The following is a 24,433-nucleotide window of genomic DNA, read 5'->3' as shown; positions in this document are numbered from 1 at the left end:
GTACATTTTGGTAGTTTTCGCAATTGTTTACTATTAACATCTTGAAATCCCCTTTCAGTATTGCCAATTCCTGATTTTTTTTTCTGATAATGACTAATGCCTTAAGGCGACACAGATATGCCATCAACATTTCGGCTTTATTGATTGCCTTTGGCAATGACAGGAAACCCCTGCTGCTACTACTGACAAAAGTCAAAATAGATAGATGATTGGGTGGCTAAATGAATGCACCATTCCATGGCAATGCATCCGACCATATCTGCATCTCTTGCCAAATGGTGCCATCAGCAAACAGGGCAATGCAGGTGAGTTTCGGTTGCCCGGTAGCTGCGTTGATCTTTGTTGCAGCGTCTCAGTGACAGCGTGTGGAAATAATAAAATGTTGTTTGCTGTCAATTCATTTGCTTGTTTTTGTTGTTGTTAGTAAGAGATTCATGTAGGGCACGTGTATTTGATGTGCTGGCAAGGCTTTGAAGCTGTAATGTAGCTTTTGTTTTCGCCTTTTGGTTTTACAACAAACTATTACATTGTTATCATAGCTGCTGTTGTTGTTGTTGTTGATTTTGTTCAGGTATTGGTTTCACCTGCTGTGGAGCTGAGCCATTGACAAATGTTTTATGTAAATCGCTGCAGAATGTTGTGACATCAATGCCACAATTTAAATGAAAAACTGCGCAAGAGAAAAATAACGAAAAATAGTAATAGCTCGGGGAGACGAAAATTGGTTCAACCCATAGGGGATAGCATTGAGGCAAAGTTGTGAAAAAATCAAATGGAAATGTTTAAAAAGAGAACTTAAAACGGATACAGTTAAATATCTCCATATCAGCCTGAATATGCATTAACGAGTATAAGCTGATTGCTATACATAGGTCGGTTAGGCCGACGAGTATATACTCCCCCAGCCAAATGCAGAAATGCGGTTTGCATCCTTATAGCATAATTTTAAAAGCTACATACAGACATTTTCCTCTTAAAAACTTTAAAAAATGAAACACTATGTTAAATTTGTTATGGGGTTGGACTGTCTCGATATTCTCAAATTTCGCACCATGTATACTGGGTGAGATAAAAAAACTGCAACAAAGTCAAAGGCCATAATTTTTACATTTTTTTAAAATTTTATTGAATGAAAGCAAAAATTTTCGGAAATAGCATCAAAATTTAAAATAAGTTTAGATTTATTCGAAATGGTCATCTTTGGCACGAATTATGGCCTTCAAATGGCCAATGAAGCCGTCACAAGCTGCCCGAATGTTGCTCTGCGGTATTTTGGCCCATTCCCGACGAAGCGCTTGCTTGAAGTGATCGACACTTGGGTATTTTTTAGTGCCAACCTTCCTCTCCAAAATAGTCCAACGAATTGGTATCCGAGATTTTGGTGACCATAGTGCGCTGAAAATGAAGCGAGGAACCCCAATCTATAATCATTCTTGGGTGGCGCGTGCTGAGTGCGATGGTGCTGAGTCCTGTTGGAATATCCAAGGTCTGCGGCCAAAATGTTTGCGTGCCCAAGGCTTTAATACACCCTCCAGAATATTTTCGCGATAACATTCGGCATTTATTCTGATGCCACGGTCGATTAATGCGAGCGGAGATCGACCGTCGGTTGTTATGGCGGCCCACACCATCACCAAGGCCGGCGCTCGAGTTCTGTTGGTCAACCGAAGGTGCACCCTTTCAACTTACTTCTTTGTTTGCTTGTTTACAAACTGCTGGACAACGAATGTTTTCTCATCGGCATCGGAGAAAACCAAATTCGGCAGTTCACCACTTTCGGCCAAACGAAGCAACTCTTTAGCTCTATTGAATCTATATTTTTTCTGTTGCGATGTAAGTTCTTGCACTTTTTGGAATTTCAACGGCTTTACCCCGAGCTCATTTTTCAACATTTGCCGAAGGGAATATTGCGATATGTTCAGCTCACGAGCCATTTTCGGCCATTGCGATGCTGGTTTCGATGAAGTCGCTTCTTTACTTTTCGAACCATTTCTGCTAATGTTGCTGTATTCTTTCGTCCACTTCCTTGACATCGGGCTACGCTACCAGTATCACGGTAATGAGCAATGAGACCCAAAACATTTATTTACATTTAAATGTTGGACTGCTCTACTATTCTATTCTCACACTTGAATTCCATCACGAAAATCATCACCAAAATGCGTTTGTAGGCTTGTAAACAATAGCTGTCACTGAAATAATTTTAACATCTACCGGACGAGTGGCTTAGAAATGACAGAAGTCTGAAATTGGTTGCAGTTTTTTCATCTCACCCTGTAATACACATATTGTTAAAAAATACATATTCGAACATTTTGCTAACAATTTACTCTTTTTTGAACGAAAACCACAGTGTTATTGCGACCATAAGCGAATAGCGTATTGCTCATATTACCGCTGTTAAAGGATATTCGCTGAACAAGCTCGTAACACATTTGATGTTCTTAATAGATTTTGCTTACAACGGCAACATTCCCGGCCGAATCCTCGCCGTTGTGACACAAAATAAACGTCCGAATGACACAAATGTTTTAAATGCTGCTGTAACACCTTTTCTCAAATAGCGCAAGTATATTGTGATAGCCTGTCATGTTTGTATGATTTATATTTTGTTGCATTATGATGCACATATGCAAGGATTTGTTTGCATTCTGTCACATGAATATGAATTGTATCTGCTAAATGAGGAGAGAAGAGGATGGGGTTCGATTTCCCTCTGGTGTTTCATGGCTTTCGTTCATTTCATTGAAAAGTTAAACAGCTGTGCCATTGTTCTCTTAGGATATCCTTATGGATTTCAACTAAATTGACATATTTATTTTCAGTGGCTATATATATAATCCTGTATATATATGCAATATTTTGCCGATACATGAAATTACGATTAAAGTTCGTGTAAATTTATTTATGTAATCTGTAATGTTACATAATTATATTGAATTGAAGGATTAAAATTGGATTCATACGGTATATATGCTCTCCACCAAATATCAATTTTGGTTAATTTTCAAATATATGTTCAAATAAATTTGAGAATGCCAATTCTATTTCGATGATATTCATAATGAATATGTAAACAGCATTTAAATTCATATTATTCATTGCTCACTATACAAAAAAAAAAAACCGTCGTTTGTGTGGGTTCTTGGGAGGGAGAGTACTGATGTGATCGTCGGGTGTATAGAAAATAATAAAATAGTTCTTTGAATGATAGGGTAATTTCATGGCGTTGAACTCGATCAATCGTGAATTATACAGCTCTAAAATATCTCACAAAGAAATAAAATATATCTTCTGATACATAAAGATTGAAGCTATATCGTACTCGATTTCCTCTAAATGTATGCGAAAATGGACAATATCAGTCCATTCCATCAAGTACCTCCCCCACAAAGGGACAAAATTTTGAATAATTATAACTCACATAAACTGTGATTTAAGAGTCCGATTTTCTTCAAATTACACATATTACAATATTATTTAGCAACCCAAGATTTGGTTTGTAGATAGAATATATCGGTCCACTTCTTCTAATTTGAAACTCATAAAGAGCATCCGATTCCATTCAGATTTAGCACATCTCAATATCAAGATCTCAAGATCTGTTATAAATATTGTATATTGTATTACCTCTCGAACAAAGGGTCAAAGTTTTGAATAACCAAAACGATTATATAATCTGAAATAAGCATCCGGTTCTCTTCATAATTCACACATCCCATTATTTCTACTTACACTAGATCTGATGTGAAGATGGTATAAAAAGGTACCTTCTGGTACCTTTCCTACAAAGGGTCGGCTTTAAGTCTTTATTGAATTGCTGACATGCTGGAGGACAATCGGGAATGGTTTTTGATACTGTAAAGCATGTGAATATATTCGTTAAGACTTGTGGCGATCTGGGGCTGGATTCTTGTTCTATGAAATAAAATTCTAAGTCGATTTAACGATGTCCGTCTGTCTGTCTGTCTGTCCGTATGTGTGTCTGTTGAAATCACGGTACAACCCACATTATTTGACGTAGAGCGGCAAAATTTAGCAGATCAATTTGCGTTGTGTCTAGGATGGTTGGTATTGAAATGGGTTCCAGCTCCGGTGGCGAAACATTGTATGTATGGGTCCATGATTTGGTATAGCCCCCATATAACGGTACCTCCCGATATTCGGTATTTTGATGGTTTTTTGCCACATTTTTACGCGGATTTGTCTAAAAATTGATATTTGTGGATCATAATGGGTCCTAGTTCGTAAGGCGAAACATTGTATGTATAGGTCCACGTTTTGATTTAGTCCCCATATAACGGTACCCCCCGATATTCGGTAATTTGATGATTTTTGCCACATTACTTCACGGATTTGTCTGAAAGTTGGTATTTGTAGGTCATAATGGGTTCTAGGTCCTTTGGCGAAACATTGCATGTGTAGGTCCACGTTTTGGTATAGCCCCCATGTAACGGTACCTCCCGATATTCGGTATTTTAATGGTTTTTGCCACATTTCTTATAATGTTTCATTTACCCTATTAAAAGTTTGGCCCTGCCGAACTTAATGTTTTTTACTTGTTTTCCTTTATAAAAGTTTTCATTTCCCGTTTTCAGAATTGAGGCCCTAGTCGCCCATCATTTTCTACCTAACATAGCCTTACTTACCTGCTAACTACATATTGATTAATAATTATATTTATTAATTAATAATTATACATACCCTACACCACATAGTGGTGAAGGTATTACGTATTAGTGAATTTGTTTGTAACAGAGAGAAGGAAGCGAGATAGACCCATAGTTACTTTTGAGGATATTCATAGAATCACTTTTTGAGTCGCTTTATGCATGTCAGTCCGTCCGTCCGTCCATGAATTCTTGTGAACAAAATGCAGGTCGTATTTTTATATATTTGGTACATCCCACCGAATCCAGTTTAGAAGCAAGTGCATATAATTTGGAGAAAATCGGTTCAGATATAGCAATAGCTCCCACATATATGTTTCTACCGAGTTTGTGTTAAAGTACCCCATATTCGTAATATGCATTGGACAGCAACGATATGTGGTACCAGATATCTTATAGAGCTCAGAAATGCCTTTGCCAAATTTTATCATGAGCGGCTGAGATTTCAATACAGCTCCCATGTATAGCCTTAGTCCGATTTCAGGTTTATTGTGCAAATAATGGCTAATATCACACCAAATGCAGTGAATTTCGGGACATACGTTTCCATTTGTGGATATATATATATATATATATATATATATATATATATATATATATATATATATATATATATATATATATATATATATATATATATATATATATATATATATATTTTCAAAAAAAAAGCTGACGGAGACATTTTAATCTTTTATACCAAATAACATTGCTAAAGAGTGCATGATATCACTTCGAGAAGGATTATATTAATATATATATATATATATATATATATATATATATATATATATATATATATATATATATATATATATATATATATATATATATATATATATATATATATATATATATATATATATATATATATATATATATATATATATATATATATATATATATATATATATATATATATATATATATATATAAATATAATCCTTCTCGAAGTGATATCATGCACTCTTTAGCAATGTTATTTGGTATAAAAGATTAAAATGTCTCCGTCAGATTTTTTTTGAAAATCGATTCAGAATTTTGAAAATCGATTTTAATTTTGGAGGTTTGACGTTAAAGAAAAACACAATTAAAATACTTTTTAATTTTTAACCTCACCTAAAACTAGAAACCTTGAAATATAAAATTTATATTCATTTCTAACATATTTTGAAATCAATCACTCCTTTATACGTCTGCTAATGTCAAAGGAAATGGGAACAAATCAATTTTGAAACTCACACGCAGTGACAGTTCAACTCAATCTCAATTTCGTATTGAAAATAACCACAAGACATTGCGAACACATGTGACACACCCAGAACCGCCACAACAATGTTTTCATGTTTTATGGAGTGTGTATGTGGATACGTGTGAGTCGCACATGAATTAATTTCATAAATTAAGTAAAATTATTATTAACCAAACTATGTTCTAGAATTAATTCTCAACCCACCCAAATCTCCACAGACAATGAACGTAGCAAAAAACGAAACAGTTCAGACATGAGGTTAAACAAACAGTTAATCATTGAGCGCTGAAACATAACCTAGCCAAAAAGAAGGTGGATATGGAGAGGCAACAAACTAACGAACTTGTAGGTATTAGTGCGACAGTGTTAAAGATACACCGAGTTAAAGATACACCGAACATATCTATGAATTGCATGTTAATGGAGAACGTGAGCGCGCATTTATGTCACGAGAAGTCCCGGCGTTGTCTGGCTTGCGAAACGCAAATATATTCAGCCATCATCTACCATCAGCTACCAGACACTTTAACACTCATTCAACGGTACTCAAACCGCCACTGATAGCTGCCACGGCTGTGAATAGTTGATATGGTGTGATAGTGCTTAGGTTGCTAGTTTTAGCCAAATAGTTGGTGTGAGCGAGTTCAAGTGCAGATACATGCTTCTTAACATGGTTATTACAACGTTTGTTTTTTATGAAAACAGAATATTTTTATAAAATTTTTCTGCACCAGAATTTCTGGCGATGTGAATGGTTTTATAATGACACAGGAGAAGGTGTTGGAATGGTTAGTTGAAGTGACGTCGTGGGAAAGTGTACATTAGTCACTTTTGAGAAGAGGATTTTGCGGATAATTTTTTTAAGGAGAATATGGGAGTACTGCATGCAGAAGGTCCGATCGAAAAGTCCATTAATTTTTGGACTTCATCATAAAGAAGAATAATATTCTTAATATTAGCGCTTAATACTCTTCTATTAAATTTTGAGAAATATCAGTCATTTAAAACTCTTTCAAAAAAAAAACCATTTAAGTCATTTTTGTTCCGAAGAGTGTCAGGCAAGATATATTCGATATTCAATATTTTCATGATTTTTGCACAATTATTCACCGGAATTGTTTCAAATTTGGTGTTTGAAGTTCGAAATGGATATTACAGCATATGACAGAAAATTGTCTGTGCAGGTCCACGTCTTCGTATAGACCCCCCCCCCCCCCCCCCCCCCCCCTAAATAACGGTCTCTCCCGATACTGGTTATTTCTATGATTTAAGCGCCATTATTTGCCGGAATCATTTTAAATTTCGTTTTGGAAGATCATAATGGGTACTACAACCTATGGCAATCAATTTCGTATGCTGGTACAGGTCGGTACCACATTTGAAAATGTGGTAAAAATCCTTGAAATAAATTAAATCAGGGGCATCCTAATTCACTAAAATAATTACGAAAAAATGTCTACGCTTCAGGAAACCAAGATAAAGATATTGACTTTTTTCAAGTTGAATTTAACTAAAAGTAGAAGTAAAAAAAAAAATAGCCAAATTAGATTGAAAATTTGACAGAAAAGTGAATAATCTTGAACTCAGGGATTATTGTTATAAATTGATTCTTAATGTAATCCAGACCTCTCCAAAAAATTGTAATCTCTATGTTGCGATTATTCTGCAATATAGTTCAAAATATTGGATTGGATTCACATGTATGGTTAAAACTATATTAAGACCCTAATATATTTGTCCTAAGAACCCGAAACTCGTTTGGGGGTTGGTTTAAAATAAAAAAAAAAAAATGAATGATTTTTTTTTTTATATAATTTTGATAACATTTTGTATTTCATAATTTCGGACATAACCACCTTAACCATCCAAGTTAACCTTAGTAAATTGATATGAAACATTTTTTATTCCAAGTTGGACTATATTCTGACTGTAGAAACTTGTTATCAATATTTCGCATAGACAGGGTTGCCCATATTCGACGGACGGGAACAAATGCAAATCAATGCGAATAATCCGTTGTAAAGTGGACCGAGCCATGCAATACTGCTGAGAACGGCGTTTTTGGGATGTTCTTGGGGATCTCTCAACACTGGCTCGTACGGCAGCGATATTCTCGGCCGATCGCCTTGGTCGACTTTTATATGGCCTCTTCGGATTAGAAAGAGCCTTACCAGTCGAAAATTTTTCGAATAAACGCTTAATGGTGTTCTTAGAAGGCGCACTTCTCACATTTTTTAATGTTTTAAAAGCACGTTGAGTTTTCACAATTGACTTCTTCTGTTGAATGTAAATTTCAACTATTTCAGAGAGCTCGCGTGGCGTGTATTGGTTCAAGGTAAAAATCTGCTTGGACTGACGCTTCAAACGGTATGTCATTAAGCGATGTGACATCTCTGTCAAAAGTTATGGCGTTGCCAGATGGGTCCGTCGAATATGGGCAACCCTGTACAATGGTTGGATTGTACATGTTGAAAATGTTTGTACCCTACGCCACATAGTGGTAAGGGTATTATGTCTTTGTGCATTTGTTTGTATCAGGGAGAAGGAAGCGAAATAGACCCATGGTTACTTTTGAAGATGTTCATAGAATCACTTTCTCAGTCGATTTATGCATGTCAGTCCGTCCATCGGCCCGTTCGTCCATGTATTCTTGTGAACAAAATGCAGGTCGCATTTATTATCCGATTGAGATGAAATTTTCCAAACAATATTTGTTTGGCCCGACGACGCCTACTGAAATTGGTGATAATCGGTTCAGATTTAGATATAGCTCCCATATATCTGCTACCGATTTCTGGTTGCATCAAATGTGGAGAAAATCGGTTCAGATATAGCTACAGCTCCCAGATGGAGAACCATCACTAGAGCACTCCAGCATTTAAATGTGAATAAGTCTTTTGTGTCTCGTACCATCGCGCGTTACGTAATAGTAGTAGCGTAGCCCGACGTCAAGGAAGTGGACGGAAGAAAACAGCAACGTCCGCAGAAATGGTTCGAAAAGTAAAGAAGCGACTTGATCGAAACCCGCGTCGCAGTGGCCGAAAAATGGCTCGTGAGCTGAACATATCGCAATATTCCATTCGGCAAAGCCATTGAAAAATGAGCACGGGGCAAAGCCATTGAAATTCCAAAAAGTGCAAGAACTTACACCGCAACAGAAAGAAAATAGACTCAAAAGAGCTAAAGAGTTGCTTCGCTTTCTCCGATCAGAAAACATTCGTTGTCCAGCAGTTTGTTAACAAACAAAATTATCGTGTTTACTTGTCAAAGAGGCCAGTTGAAAATGTGCACCTTCGTTTGGCCACCAGAATTCAAGCGCCGGCCATGGTGATGGCGTGGGCCGCCATAACAGTAGATGGTCGCTCTCCGCTCGTATTAATCGACCGTAACATCAGAATAAATGCCGAATATTATCGTGAAAATATTCTAGAGTGTGTATAAAAGCCTTGGGCACGCAAACATTTTGGCCGCAGACCTTGGACATTCCAACAGGGCACAACACCATCGCACTCAGCACGCGCCACAAGAATGGTTACAAAATGAGGTTTCTCGCTTCTTTCCAGCGCTTTTTCACCAAAATCTCCTGATAGCAATTCGTTGAACTATTGTGTCTGGAGTATTTTGGAAAGCAAGTTTGGTACTAAAATATACCTAAGTGTCGATCACCTCAAGCAAGCGCTTCGCCGGGAATGGGCCAAAATACCGCAGAGCAACATTCGGGCAGCGCGTGACGGTTTCATTGCCCATTTGAGGTCCTTAATTCGTGCCAAAGGTGGCCAATTCGAACAAATCTAAACTTTGATGCTATTTCCGACATTTTTCGCTTTCATTCAATAAAATTAAAAAAGTAAAAATTATGGCGTTTGACTTTGTTACAGTTTTTTTTTATCTCATCCTGTGTAAGACATTTAAGTCCTTTCTATTAAAAAGCGAAAAGTGTTGCCATTCATGGGTCCACCTGTAATAGATCTTTAGATGAAAGTCTATCGAAGGCATTCCACTCATAAGAAGAAGAAGGAAGTTTTCGATCCATTGAAAACACAAATGATGTCTTCTATCTGAACAAAATTTTTGAAAGACAGAGAAGACATATAGCGTTTTTTTCTGTGTTTTCTAAATTTCATTCCACCACAAAAAGACTCTTTTCCCTCCTACATCTTTTTTGCATTACAATTCTTCCCTGCTCTCATGATTTTATGAACCCATTGTGCATTCAACTAAAAATTTTATGCCACAAGTGTAACTTCGCTACTACAACTACTTAATATGTAATACTATTAAACATTTCCATGCATAATACAAAGCGTTAGCGACGAACGTTTTAGAATTTTTTGCAATAGTCATAGCGTGTTTGCCGCGTGGTGTTAGTTTGTTCGCCCTATTTGGTTGGGTTTCTTTCTTTCGTTCAGCTCCACTCGAGTTTGGTGTCGTATCGATAGAATCTAATTAAAATGTGCGACACATGCTCGCATATTTTACATGAATTTAGACAAGTTAACGTTGGTTGTTGTAGCCAATGTTGTTGTTGATAATGTTTTGTTGGAGTTTCAGAGCAGAGCGTTTGGTGCTGAGTAGAATGTTGCAGTGGTAAGTAACAATGGCAACAATCACAAGCATTGTTGCTGTTAGTTTCGCCCCAGCAACAGCGGGTTTTTTAACCATATCTAACATAGCCATGTACAATTGCAAAAATATAAATAGTTTTGAGTGAGTGTAGAGGAGTTACAACTCCAGAAGGCAAATCGCATATATATGCAACCTGTTAATACAATAACCACGACATAAAAATCCGTAAACGAATGAATGGGGAGTCTCTCATAAATGTTTTATACCATGTAAGCGTGATCAGATATTAAATGATTTTTAAATGAGGGAAGTTGTATTTAATTTTTTAAAAAAATATTTAATATGCATTACATCTTAAAATAAATGGAAAAAGTATTTAATTCTTCCGGTCCGAAATGTAAATACACTGCAGTAAAGAAAAGCTTAAAAAATAAATCTATTGGGATTCAATAAAACTGTACAATCCAAAACAAGTAACCAGAGGCTATAGTCGTGCGGGGCCGACCATGTGATACCCTACAACACTACAATATGTTAGAAGTCCCCTTATGTCCAAATCCATTTTGGAAGATTTCGCTTTTGAAATTATATTACGGAACACTGCCCAGATATTACCCTTAGCATTTTGAAAACCAGTAAAGAAAGTATTTAAGTCGGGGGGGCCGACTTTTTAATACCCTACACCACTTTCCTAATTTAGTAGAGCTCCACAAAACAATTAAAAGTTTCTACGGGAGAATTCAATCATACACGCTATGATTATAATTATAATTTTAAGTTCAAAGGACTAAATGTGCCGAAGCATTTGTATCTTTTAAAGTCGGACTTGTATTGCCCATTTGGAGCCAAATGAGATAAAGATATATATGGGAGCTATATCCAAATCTGAACCGATCTCAGTAAAATTTAGCAAAGGTATTTTTGAACTCCATTTGATATATTTCCCCAAATATTGTTGATACAGAGTGCATATTACGGCTGCGGAGGACAAAAATAACATATTTATATATTATATATATATATATATATATATATATATATATATATATATATATATATATATATATATATATATATATATATATATATATATATATATATATATATATATATATATATATATATATATATATATATATATATATATATATATATATATCTGAACCGATTTCGATCAAATTTGGCATACTTATTTTCAGGTGCAAAATTCCATACTATTCGGGCTGATATTACACGTTTGGTGCACAATAACAGGCAAATCGGACGAAGATATATATGGGAGCAATATATAAATTTCATATATATTTTATAGTTCCCATATATAGGTTTCAACCGATTTGACATTTAAGCCCCCAACATTCGTAATGTGCGCCCCACAGAAATGATGTTTGGTATCAAATATCACATACAGCCAAGAAATACTTCTGCAAGATTGTATCAAGATCGGTTCAGATTTGAATATAACTCCCATATATATCTTCAACCGATTTCGGGTTAATTGTGCACCAAATGGCCAATATCTGCCCAAAAGTCCTGAATTTTGGTACATCCGACCGAATTCAATCTAGAAGCAGGTACATCAAATTTGGAGAAAATCGGTTCAGTTATGCGCTCAAATTCGTAATATCCATTCGACAACAATGTTATCTTATAGTGCTCGGAAATACCTTTGCCAATTTTTTTCGAGATCGGCTATGATTTATATGTAGTTCCAAAGTGTTCTTGATCCGATTTCAGGTTTATTGTGCAAATAATGGCTAATATCAGCACAGATTCTTTTCAAACGTAGCACATCCTAATATTTTCATTTTCATATTTTATACTGATACATCCCCCACAACGGAGCACCTAACGGAGAACCTAACCCACAAAAGGGGCACAATTGTCAGAATTTATATATCTCATAATTGGCAAAACCAATCAGTGAATCCTATTAAACTTTGTATTTCTAAATATCCCTCAGCTGGCCTTGAAGGCACTCAAATAAATGAACTCAAGCGGAAATATCAAATCACAGAATAATATTTATTGGGAACAAGTAAAATAGTATCAGTCGGTTTTGCCGACAGATGTATACCCCCAGCCTTAAGTTATGAACGTGGCAGATTTGGACTATATCGACTACTTGATCTAGTACTTACGCAAATATTAAGATTTGCAAAGTTTGAGCAAAATCGGATTATCGTTTCTCTTTCTGTGCAAAAAATATATATTTTTTTCAAATTTCGACCATTTGTGGGTGAGGTACCTGAAGGAATGGACCGGTATATTCCACCTTAAGATCAGTTAACATAAATATTGGCATGTGTGAAATTTGAAGACAATCGGACTCTTATATCACATTTTATAAGATATGTAATTATTCAAAATTTTGACAATTTGTGGGGGAGGTACTTGATGGAGTGGACCGATATTGTCCATTTTCACACTTGACCTAGCACTGTCGCAAATATAAGGATTTGCAAAGTTGGAGCAAAATCGGATTACCGTTTCTCTTTCTGTGCAAAAACTAAATTTTTTGAAAATTTCGAACTTTTGTGGGGGATGTACCAGAAGGAGTGGACCGATATTGCCCATCTCCGAACTCGATCTAAGTTTGATAAAAATATTACGATGTACCAATTTTGGACCAAATCGGATACTCCCTTCGAGAGTTATCGTGCGCACCAGCCAGACAGACGGACGGACATCGCTAGATCGACTCCAAATGTTCTGAAATGGATTTGGTCCAAAGAGACCTAGGGTCTAAACCCGTTATTTCGACTAGGCACGTTTTGACCGTATCAAATGATATATACCCTCTGTAGCCATATGGCTGAGGGTACAAAAATGATCACATGTGAATATCGGTCTATGGACCCACGCCTTGTGGCACCTCCTCCACAAAATTTGAACTTTTTGATTATTATTATTTATTGGCATAAAATTGGAAGAAAAAAGTTCAGCATTAGATAAAGTTGAATACTTCGGTCCGCTATATATGGCACCTCGCACATGTGACAACATTTTCTGAAAATGATCACATATCTAATCGATAATCGGGCCAAATCTGGTACATTGTAACATTTATATCAGAATTATGGTGTAATGCGAAGTCCACAATGACCCACCTCGTCGAAACTTCCCCCATAAAGGATCAACAGTTTAAATAATCATAACTCAGTGATGGCTGTATGCATCTATCAGCAAAATCGATTGATATTATTTAAGATGCAAGTTTAGGTATAGTCCCCATATAACCTGTACCCCTGATATTCGGGATTTTAGTTATTTTTACAAGAATCGTACCAAATTTGAAATTTGAAGCTCATTATGGATACTTCCAACACTTCCTATTTGCTTCAATATTTCCACGTCTGCGTATAGCCCCATAAATAACTCATTATTCGGTGTTTTGAGGATTTAGATACATTTTTAACAAAATTATCTTAAAATTGTTATTTAAACTTCATAGTAAGCTCCGCCCTCGCCTGCAGATATTTAACTGTGAAGGTTCACGATATTAAAACTTTTGCGACTATTTTCAAAGGACATTTATAAGATTTCTAAATTTCTTCCAAATGGTGGAGGATATTAAAGGTTCGGCCTGGCCGAAATTATATTTTCTTCCATATATTTTTTCTCTTAAGGGAGTGGAAAAATCATGAATTGGTCTTAATTGTCTGCATATCCATTTTTCGCATTAAATCTTATTTTGAAATTTGAAATGAAAAAATTCATGGAAATGGCAAAAAAGACAGCCAACGGTTTTTCAGTTACTTGTAATTCACCAAATATGATAAACGCCCCACCGATCTCTTCTTCTCTTAAAGCTGGCAACAATATAGCATTTTTACCTGGTTAATTACAATTGTAATTCTTGGTAATAATTTACATGTGCACTCCTCATTTTTAACCAATTGCATATTGGCTGGCTGGCAGTCACTGGGCATGACAGTGACACTGGCCAGAGACAACAGGCCATACATTAAATATGCAATAATTGCATTTTGGCCAAGCTGTCAAACGCAAGCACACACACAGGCTGGGATCTTCATTTCATTCTGTCTACGGAGAGTTGGACAACAACTCCTTACTTCGATAAGGTCTTTTTCCCAATAAATATTATTCTGTGATTTGACATTTCCGCTTGAGTTCGTTCATTTGAGTGTCTTCCAGGCCATTGGCAGTGCCAAGTGCCATCACCTAGAGGCACACAAACATGGATGGGCCACATAGTAAGTCCCCCAAAATGCTTGTGTGCCTCAGACGGCCTTCTCATATTGTGTGTGCCGCATTTTGCATGCCTTACCAACCGAGGGATTGCCATTAATATGGACACATGTTCGGTGGTACAATGTGTGGCCATAAATTTGTAGCTAGTAATGCATAATTTACTCATCGTTTTGGTTACACAACACACAGAAGTAACCGAATGCTAAGTGGAAACGTCTTCAGGCATTCTCAGATAGCTGACTGGTTGGCTACCTATAACTCCATTATTATGTTTGAATCGGTATGGTTATGCATCGGCTACATCGGTCTCCTTATCAGGCCGTAAAGGAAGTTATGTCATAAATAATGGCAGCAGGTATTTTCATATGAGGAGTAGAACATGAATGTGAACATAATTTAATGTCACCATGAGAAGGCGACTCTCTAAGAACAATGGCTAATAAAGTTGTTGGAGACATATGTCTTGTGACTTTTATGGAAACTAGTGTCCGTTTGACTGTTAAACATAGAATGCTACGCAAAAGGGTGATATGGCATGGATTTGACACATAAAGTTGCAACAGTTAGGATTTGATGGCAAGTAATGACTTTATTGATCTTTCGGAAAATTAAACAAAAAAATCAGCCAATAGTCACTCTGACAACATTAAAAATAAATGTAAAATTTCCGTTAATAACGCTGTGCAACACAAGAAATAACTATAAAAAAAATACTAAGGAGATTATGAAAGCAGAACTAACAAGTAAAAAAGCAGTAAGTTCGGCCGGGCCGAACTTTGAATACCTTCCACCATTGGAACGAATTAGAAAATTTTCAAAAAAATAAAATCCAATAAAAATTCTTTTAAAATCTTTAAAATATCTAATATAGGAAGGTGCCGATATAAGGGGGATATACGATATTGTGGACCTACAAAGACAAATTTATGTCTGCGTGTAAAGTACTCACAAGGAACTCCGTGTGTGGATTTTCAGACAATACGATTGGAAAATGTGGCTAAAATCATCAAAATACCGAATATCGCGGGGTACCGTTATATGGGAGCTATACGTTATCGTTAACCTATATAGAGAATTCTCTGTCGGTGGGTAAAGTGCTCACAAAGAACCCCTTGTATACAAAGAACCCCTTGACCATTCCGTTGAAAAATATGGCTAAAAACATCAAAATACCGAATATCGGGGGTACCGTTATATGAGGGCTATACAATATCGTGGATCTATATAGATAATTCTCTGCCGAGGTATAAAGTACCCACAAGGAACTCCTTGTGTGGATTTTCAGACAATTCCGATGAAAAATGTGGGTCAAATCATAAAATACCGAATATCGGGAGGTACCGTTATATGGGGGATATACGATATCGTGGACCTGTATAGACAATTCTCTCAGGGGGTGAAGTACTCACAAGGAACTACTTGTGTTGATTTTAAGACAATTTCATTGAAAAGCGTGGCTAACATCATCAAAATACCGAATATCGGAGGTTACAGTTATATGTGGGATATACGATATCGTGGACCTATATAGACACTTCATTTTGAGGAGGTAAAATGCCCACAAGGAACTCCTTGTGTGGATTTTCAGACAATTCCGTTCAAAAATGTGGGTAAAATCTTCAAAATACCGAATATCGGGGGGTACCGTTATATGGGGGCTATACGATATTGTGGACCTATATGGACAATTCTCTGCCGTGGTATAAAGTACCCACAAGGAACTCCTTGTGTGGATGTTCAGACAATTCCGTTGAAAAATGTGGGTAAAATCATCAAAATACCGAATATCGGGGGGTACCGTTACATGGGGGCTATACGATATCGGGGACCTATATAGATAATTCTCTGCCAAAGGATAAAGTACCGACAAGGAACTCCTTGTGTGGATTTTCAGACAATTCCGTTGAAAAATGTGGGTAAAATCGACAAAATACCGAATATCGGGGGGTTCAGTTATATGGGGGCTATACGATATCGTGGACCGATATAGCCCATCTTCGAACTTGACCTGCCTGCAGACAAAAGAGAGATCTATGCAAAATTTTAGCTTCCTATCTTAATTCGTTTAGACTGTAGCGTTATTACAACAGACGGACAGACGGACGGACAGGGCTAAATCGTCTTAGAATTTTACGCTTATCAAGAATATATATACTTGGTTGGGTCTAAAATGATTATTTCGATGAGTTACAAACGGAATGACGAACTTAATATACCCTCCATACCTTTTTTGGTGGAGGGTATAAAAATAAGAGAAACTAATTTTAAAATTTTACATCGCAAAGTAACATAAATGAAAGCAGCATTTTTCCCACTCTTAACTTTTTAAACAATTTCAAAAAAATCCTTGAATCCTTGAATTTTAGGTATATTGTGTTTTTGACAATATTACTGATAAAATTGCGAGGGTTATTTTGCTAGAAAACGTTAACCCTCAAGCGAGTCACCAAAGGGAAATTCATGGTTCTTATTCAAAACATGGTTAAAAACAAAATTTTCTAAAAGTTACCACAATAAAGAAAACTTTATTTCGAAAATGGAACAATGTTGGCTTGTTTGTTCGGGATACCATTGTATTTTGTTGTTGCAAAATTGTCAGGCTTAATCCCTTTATTATTGTTTATAAAAAAAACCTTTGTTTATTAGTGGAGAGCAATAGTAATGTTGACCAGGGGGTAAGGCAGGAAATACCTAAGTTTCGGAAAGAGCCAATAATTCTCATCAGTTCCCTCGTTTTTCGTCTGGGATATTCTCCCCAGAAGTTATTTAAAAAACACTTCTATAACAAAATTTCATAATTTCCTTCCCCTTCATTTTGGGCTGAAAGTGTCAAAGGAAGAAATATTCTACACCAAATGTATATCTATGAAGTATTTTTCAAATGAAACAAGTAAAAAAGAAGCTAAGTTTGGCCGAGCCGAACTTTTTATATCCTTTACCAGTCGGAAGGAACTTGAAAATGTTCAAAAATAATTCCGTCGAATAATACCGCTCAAATGAAAACCTTTATATAGTGGCTATACGAAGACCTGGTACTCGATAAGTAATTTTTTGTCATAGGCTGTAGTAACGATTCCGAACTTCAAATACAAAATTCGAAACAATTCCGGTGAATAATGTCGCTAATATCATCAAAATACCGAATAAAGGGTGATGCCGTTGTTTTGGGGGCTATACAGGGTGAATATTTTTACAGTTTTTTTTTTTTATTTCAATGAATAATACCAAAAAATTTCGGAAATTGCATCAACTTTTAGAAGAAATTTAGATTTGTTCGAATTGGTCACCTTTGGCACGGATTATGGCCTTCAAACGGCCAATGAAACCGTCACACGCTGCCTGAATGTTGCTCTGCAGTATTTTGGCCCATTCCAGGCGAAGCGCTTGCTTGAGGTGGTATTTTTGGTGCCAACTTTGCTTTCCAAAATACTCCAGGTATCCGGAGATTTTGATGGCCATTGTGCGCTGGCAATGAAGCGAGGAACCTCATTTTGTAACCATTCCTGGGTGGCGCGTGCCGATTGCGATGGTGCTGAGTTCTGTTGGAATGTCCAAGGTCTGCGGCCAAAATGTTTGCGTGTCCAAGGCTTTAATACACCCTCCAGAATATATTATATTCTGATGCCACGGTCGATTAATACGAGCGGAGAGCGACAATCGGCTGTTATGGCGGCTCACAACATTCCCATGGCCAACCAAAGCTGCACATTTTCAGCTGACCACTTTGGCAAGTAAACTCGATCATTTTGTTTGTTTACAAACTCATCGGAGAAAACCAAATTTGGCAGTTCACCACTTTCGGCCAAGCGAAGCAACTCATTAGCTCTTTTGAGTCTATTTTCTTTCCGTTGCGGTGTAAGTTCTTGCACTTTTTATACCCTCCACCATACTATGGAGGGTATATTAATTTTGTCATTCCGTTTGTAACTCCTCGAAATACTCATGTCAGACCCAACAAAGTATATATATTCTTGATCAGCGTAAAATTCTAAGACGATTTAGTCATGTCCGTCTGTCTGTCTTTCTGTTTTAATCACGCTATCTTTCGAACAAATTGAGAAAGAAGGCTAAAATTTTGCACACATGTATATTTTGCCAGTAGGCAGGTTAAGTTCGTAAATGGGCCATGTAGGTCCAAGTTATCATATAGCCCTCATATATCCGTACCTCCCGATATTCGGTATTTTGATGATTTTAGCGACATTATTCGCCGGAATTGTTTCAAATTTGACATTTGAAGTTCGTAATGGATACTACAGCCTAAGACAGAAAATTATCTGTGCAGGTTCACGTCTTCGTGTAGCCCCCATATAACGGTACCCCCGATATTCGGTATTTTGATGATTTTAGCGACATTGTTTACCGGAATCGTTTCAAGTTTGGTATTTGAAGTTCATAATGGATACTCATCCTAAGTCAAAAAATGAGCCATGTAGGTCGACGTCTTCATATAGCCCCCATATACCGTACCCCCGATATTTGGTATTTTGAAGATGTTAGCCACATTTTTCAACGGAACTGTCTGAAAATCTACACGAGGAGTTCTTTAGGGGCACTTTACCCCCTGAAAGAGAATTGTCTATATAGGTCCACGATATCGTATAGCCCCATATAACGGTACCTCCCGATATTCGGTATTTTGATGATTTTAGCGACATTATTTAACGGGATTGTTTCAAATTTCGCATGTGAAGTTCGTAATGGATACTTCAGACCATGCCATAAAATTGTCTGTGCAGGTTCACGTCTTCGTATAGCCCGCATATAACGGTACCCCCCATATTCGGTATTTAAATGTTTAAGCTACATTATAAACAGATTTTTCTTCAAGTTTCGCATTTAAATATTGTAATTACTTATAACAAAAGTTGCCTATGCAGGTCCACGTCGTCGTTTAAGCATTCGGTATTTTTAAGATTTTAACAGAATTTTTAACGGATTTTATTTTATTTATTTATTTATTTTTTTTTTTTTTTTTTTTTTTTTTTTTTTTTGAGAAATTGCCAAATTTGTACCAAATGGAAGTTCGGCCGGGCCGAACTTACAGCTTTTTTACTTGTTGGAATTTCAATGACTTTACTCCGAGCTCACTTTTCAATATTTGCCGAATGAATATATTTTTTTGGCCACTGCGACGCGGGTTTCGATCAAGTCGCTTCTTTACTTTTCGAACCATTTCTGCTGATGTGGCCTTTTTCTTCCGTCCACTTCCTTGACGCCGTGCTACGCTACCAGTATCACGATGACGAGCGATGGTACGAGACAAAAAATATTTATTCACATTTAAATGCTGGAGTGCTCTAACGATAGCCAGTTGTGGTTTTCCAGCCAAATATAAAGAAATCACAATATCACGCTTGAATTCCATCACGAATAATTTTTTTTCTGGAAAATTCCCTCCAAAATGCTTTTGTACGCTTGTAAACAAAATAATTAACTGATACTGGAATAATTTTAACAGCTGTCGGACGAGTGGCGTGGAAATGACAGCAGTCTGAAGTTGGTTACAGTTTTTTCATCTCACCATCTATAGATAAATCCTTGTTTAATGTCCGAAAAGTCCTTGCAGAATTATTGAATAGTATTTTTAAACTCGATGCTTATTTCTCTGTTGTCCATCCTGAAATTAAATTAAATGATCTACTTTAAATACTCAGTTCATATCTATAAAAATTATTTCACTCCTAAAAAATAATTTCTGATTTGATTTTTATGTCAGATTTTTTAATTTTCAAAAAATTTAAATATTTTCCATTCTATTTTTCTTTTTAGTCTAAACATGTATACGACGACAAACCAATAGTGGAGCTCAATGCCATAATACCAGTGAACTTAAAGTCGATATTAAAACAATTTTTTTACAAAAGCAGTTTTTTGTAATCTTAGCGAGAGGTAATCAACAAAAAATCCACCTAAATGTCCGACGAAGTGCCTTCGGGGAGATTATCTCAAATTTTTGATCCGCTTACCAACTTGCAGCAGCCGGGCAGCACTCATCATCATCAGCAGCAGCATTATCTCCAACAGCAGCAACAACAACAGCACTGCCTGTTAAGAAGAAGATCAAATTCCTCCTCTCCATCACCCTCAACATCGGGTCGGGCAACACCAGCTTCATTGGGTGCGGCTAGTGTGGGCAGTGCTGGTAGTAGCGGTAGTTCACATCACCATCATCAACAGCAGCAGCAGCAGCATCAGGCATTCCAACACCAGTACCAGTACTTAACTCAAACTCATAATTATTTTCTACGTTCTCAAGATGCTGGGTCGGGTGGTGTGGGTGGACATAATTATTTGCACACCTTCCCATCGGCTGCAAATCAAAGTCATTACTTTCAGCAACAACAGCATTATCAAGGGCAATATGCCACACATCACCATCATCAACAGGGGCATTTGATGTCGCCCTATGTGCAACAACAACAACAGCCATTGCAACATCAACAACAGCAACAGCATTCGTTGCCACCCCTTTATGCCACTTCGCATTCTTTGAATTCTTCTCCATTGCTTACCAAACGGGCCATCTCCTTTAGCGGCAATATGCCTCTAAGTCGCCAACAAATGGAATCGGGTCTGGGCAGTCCGGCAGCTGCCTTCCAACGTAGCCAAGCTACAGCCCAATCGACACCAAATAGTCCACGTCTAATGCCTCGGCGGACCCAAAAACCACCACCCATACCGGCTAAACCCACCAGTAGCGGCGCAACGGCATCAATAGCATCGCCTGCCGTCCCCAGTGCCTCAAACCAAAATGTAATGTTAAAAGATCAACAGCCACAACAGCAACAACAACAACAAGTGAATCCAGCTGCATCACTGGATGGTGCTGATGCCCCATGGCCTCATTTTTCATCGCTGACGGAATATTTGGATGTTCACCAGGTCAATAATTATACGCAGGATGTACCAGAGGTAGGTTTAAAAATCAGCGTTGGCAATGATTGAGGTGAAATTAATTATCTGATTTTCCGTTTCAGATCAACTGGCAAGAACGCTGCCTAGAGCTCCAATTGGAATTACATCGTTCAAAGAATCAAGCTGGCCGTATACGAGACATGTTAAGAGAAAAGGTGAGTATAACCGAAATATTTTAAATGAAATGAAATTAATGGAAGTAGGAGTTTTTTTTCTGAAGATAAATTAGTTTTGTCTAAGGCTGGGGTTAGATTAAAATAATCGTTGAGAGTATTTTATGGATATAGGTTTACAAATTACTCTATACATCAACCAGTCGGGAAAAAAAATGAAATCTATGTAGGTCGGCATCTTGAAAAGTGTATTTTGGTTTAATACTATCCAAACTCAAATCAGAGATTCATTCCTATCATTAAGTTAATATTAATGATCTCTCTAGACTTCATTTGAATCCAGAAGAGCTTCAAGGGTGCTGAATCAAGGAGAACCTCTAAGCTCACCCACGATAGGAAAACAAGCAATTCATTGATAATAATCATTGACTACAAACCATCGACTTTCACAAGTCCGGTAAATCCATTGATGATTGATTTGACGGTAAAATCCATTGATGATACTTCGTTGTCGTTGGGGTTACGAAAGGATTGAAGCAAATTCAGAATCATTGGTACAGAAAATGTGTCATACTGGTCTACTTTTTGGAATAGTCGTCAAGTAAGAATAACTCCGATTTCAAGTCCTTCTTAAGTTCTGGTCATGTATCCATTTACTTTCAACAAATGTTGAAATTTTGAGTTTTGAGTTGAGCAACTAAGTTCGGCCGGGCCGAACTTTTAAGACCCTTCACCATTTGGAAGGAACTTGAAATTATTCATAAATACCGTTTAAATGGTGGCCTTTGTACTTGGGCTATACAAAGACGTGGACGTGCATAAGTATTTTTTTTTTTTTTTTTTTGTAATGGGCTGTAGTACCCATTAAAATTTTCTAATAGGAAATTTAAAACAATTCGGGCAATACCATTATATGGGGGCTATACGAAAACGTGGAACTTCAGGGGAATTTTTTTGTCATAGGCTGTACTAAAATAGAAATGTGAAACAATTCCGGCGAATAATGTCGCTGAAATCTTCAAAACACCAAGTATAGGGAGGAAGACTAAGACGTAAACCTGCATACGACGTTTGTAGGCATAAGCTGTAGTACTCATTACAAACTTCGAATACAACACTTGAAACAATTCGGGTGAATAATGTCGCTAAATCCATCAAAATACCGAATATCGGGAGGTACCGTTAGATGGGGGCTATACGAAAACGTAGTCCGGCATAAGTCCCACTTACAAACTTAACCTGCCTACAGACAAAATACACATGCATGCAAAATAGTAACCTTCTGATGTCCGATGCCGTTAAGTGATCCGACAAGGTACTCCCTACACTTGATGTCAAGAATTTATCTAGACCTTTTATAGCTCAGGCGTCCAGGTACCTTTTATCGCTCCAGGTACAATTTCCATTCGTCTATGAAAAATCACTCTAGCATCTGAACGAAATGAAGTAGGTTGGAAACATTTTACTCAGAAACATCCTTGCATAGAACTGTCAAAATAGGTATAAGGTTTAGTATGGTCCTCACATAACTGTTCATCCAGATATTCGGTCTTTTTTCCCCTCCACCATAATATGAAGGGCATATTGAGTATAAATTTTAAACCCTGCAAAGTACATACAGCAAAAGAAAAAAGGTCGCAAATAGCATCAAATTTTAGAATAAGTTTAGTTTTGTCACCTTTGGCACGAATTGAGGTCTTCAAGCGGCCAATGAAACCGTCACACGCTGTCCGAATGTTGCTCTGCGGTATTTTCGCCCATTTCCGGCGAAGCGCTTGTTTGAGGTGATCGACACTTTTGTATTTTTTAGTGCCAACCTTGCTTTCCAAAATACTCCAGACACAATTGTCCAACGAAATGGTATCCGGAAATTTTGGTGGCCATTGTGCGCTGGAAATGAAGCGAGGAATCTCATTTTGTAACCATTCTTGTTTGACGCGTGCTGAGTCCTATTGGAATGTCCAAGGTCTGCGGCCAAAATGTTTGCACCTAAGGTTTTAATACATCCTCCAGAATATTTTCGCGATAATAATCGGCATTTATTCTGATGCCACGGTCGCTTAATATGAGCAGAGAGCGACCATCGGCTGTTACGGCGGCCCACACCATCACCATGGCCGGCGCTTGAGTTCTGGTTGCAAACCGAAGGTGCATTTTTCAATATTTGCCAAATGGGTTTCGATCAAGTCGCTTCATTACTTTTCGAACCATTTCTGTTGATGTTGCTGTTTTCTTCCGTCAACTTCCTTGAAGTCGGGCTACGCTACCAGTATCACGGTCACGAGCGATGGCACGAGACACAAATAATTTATTAGCATTTAAATGCTGGAGTGCTATAACGATAGCCACTTGTGGTTTTCCAGCCATACATAACTTTTGTTGTGGAAAATTCTCACCAAAATGTTTTGTACGCTTGTAAACAATATAATTTTAACAGCTGTCGGTCAAGTGGCTTAGAAATGACAGCAGTCTGATATTGGTTTTTTCATCTCGCCCTATATTTGAATAGTAGATCAAAGTGGCCAAGCTTTTTAGGGCCCATTATACATAGCCTTTACCATACACAAAGGCCCTCAAATATTGTTCCCTAACCTTCGCAAAATTTGCGATAGAGTTGTTAATTTGATACAGTCCTATGGGTTACATGTACAATCATTTGTACAAAATATGGGTCATGTCGGTCTACGATTTTGTATAGC

The 24,433-nt window shown here is 37.1% G+C and overlaps 1 protein-coding gene across 2 annotated transcripts in view; it reads left to right on the top strand.

Annotated features, from left to right (window-relative positions):
• The window catches only part of LOC101890598 (uncharacterized protein CG43867), a 526,338-nt gene that overhangs the window by 67,628 nt on the left and 434,277 nt on the right, over positions 1 to 24,433 (top strand). For both annotated transcript variants that reach the window (XM_059118623.1, XM_059118622.1), the window contains exons 3-4: positions 20,476 to 21,618; positions 21,684 to 21,776. In XM_059118623.1, coding sequence (XP_058974606.1) covers positions 20,620 to 21,618; positions 21,684 to 21,776 — 1,092 coding nt within the window. In that variant the 5' untranslated portion in view covers positions 20,476 to 20,619. The remainder of the gene's footprint in view (positions 1 to 20,475; positions 21,619 to 21,683; positions 21,777 to 24,433) is intronic.

This window comes from Musca domestica, unplaced genomic scaffold, assembly GCF_030504385.1.
Source record: "Musca domestica strain aabys unplaced genomic scaffold, Musca_domestica.polishedcontigs.V.1.1 13, whole genome shotgun sequence".
In the NCBI taxonomy this organism is placed as follows: domain Eukaryota; kingdom Metazoa; phylum Arthropoda; class Insecta; order Diptera; family Muscidae; genus Musca; species Musca domestica.
Note: the sequence above shows the minus strand (reverse complement) of the source record. Positions and strands in the feature narration are given on the sequence as shown.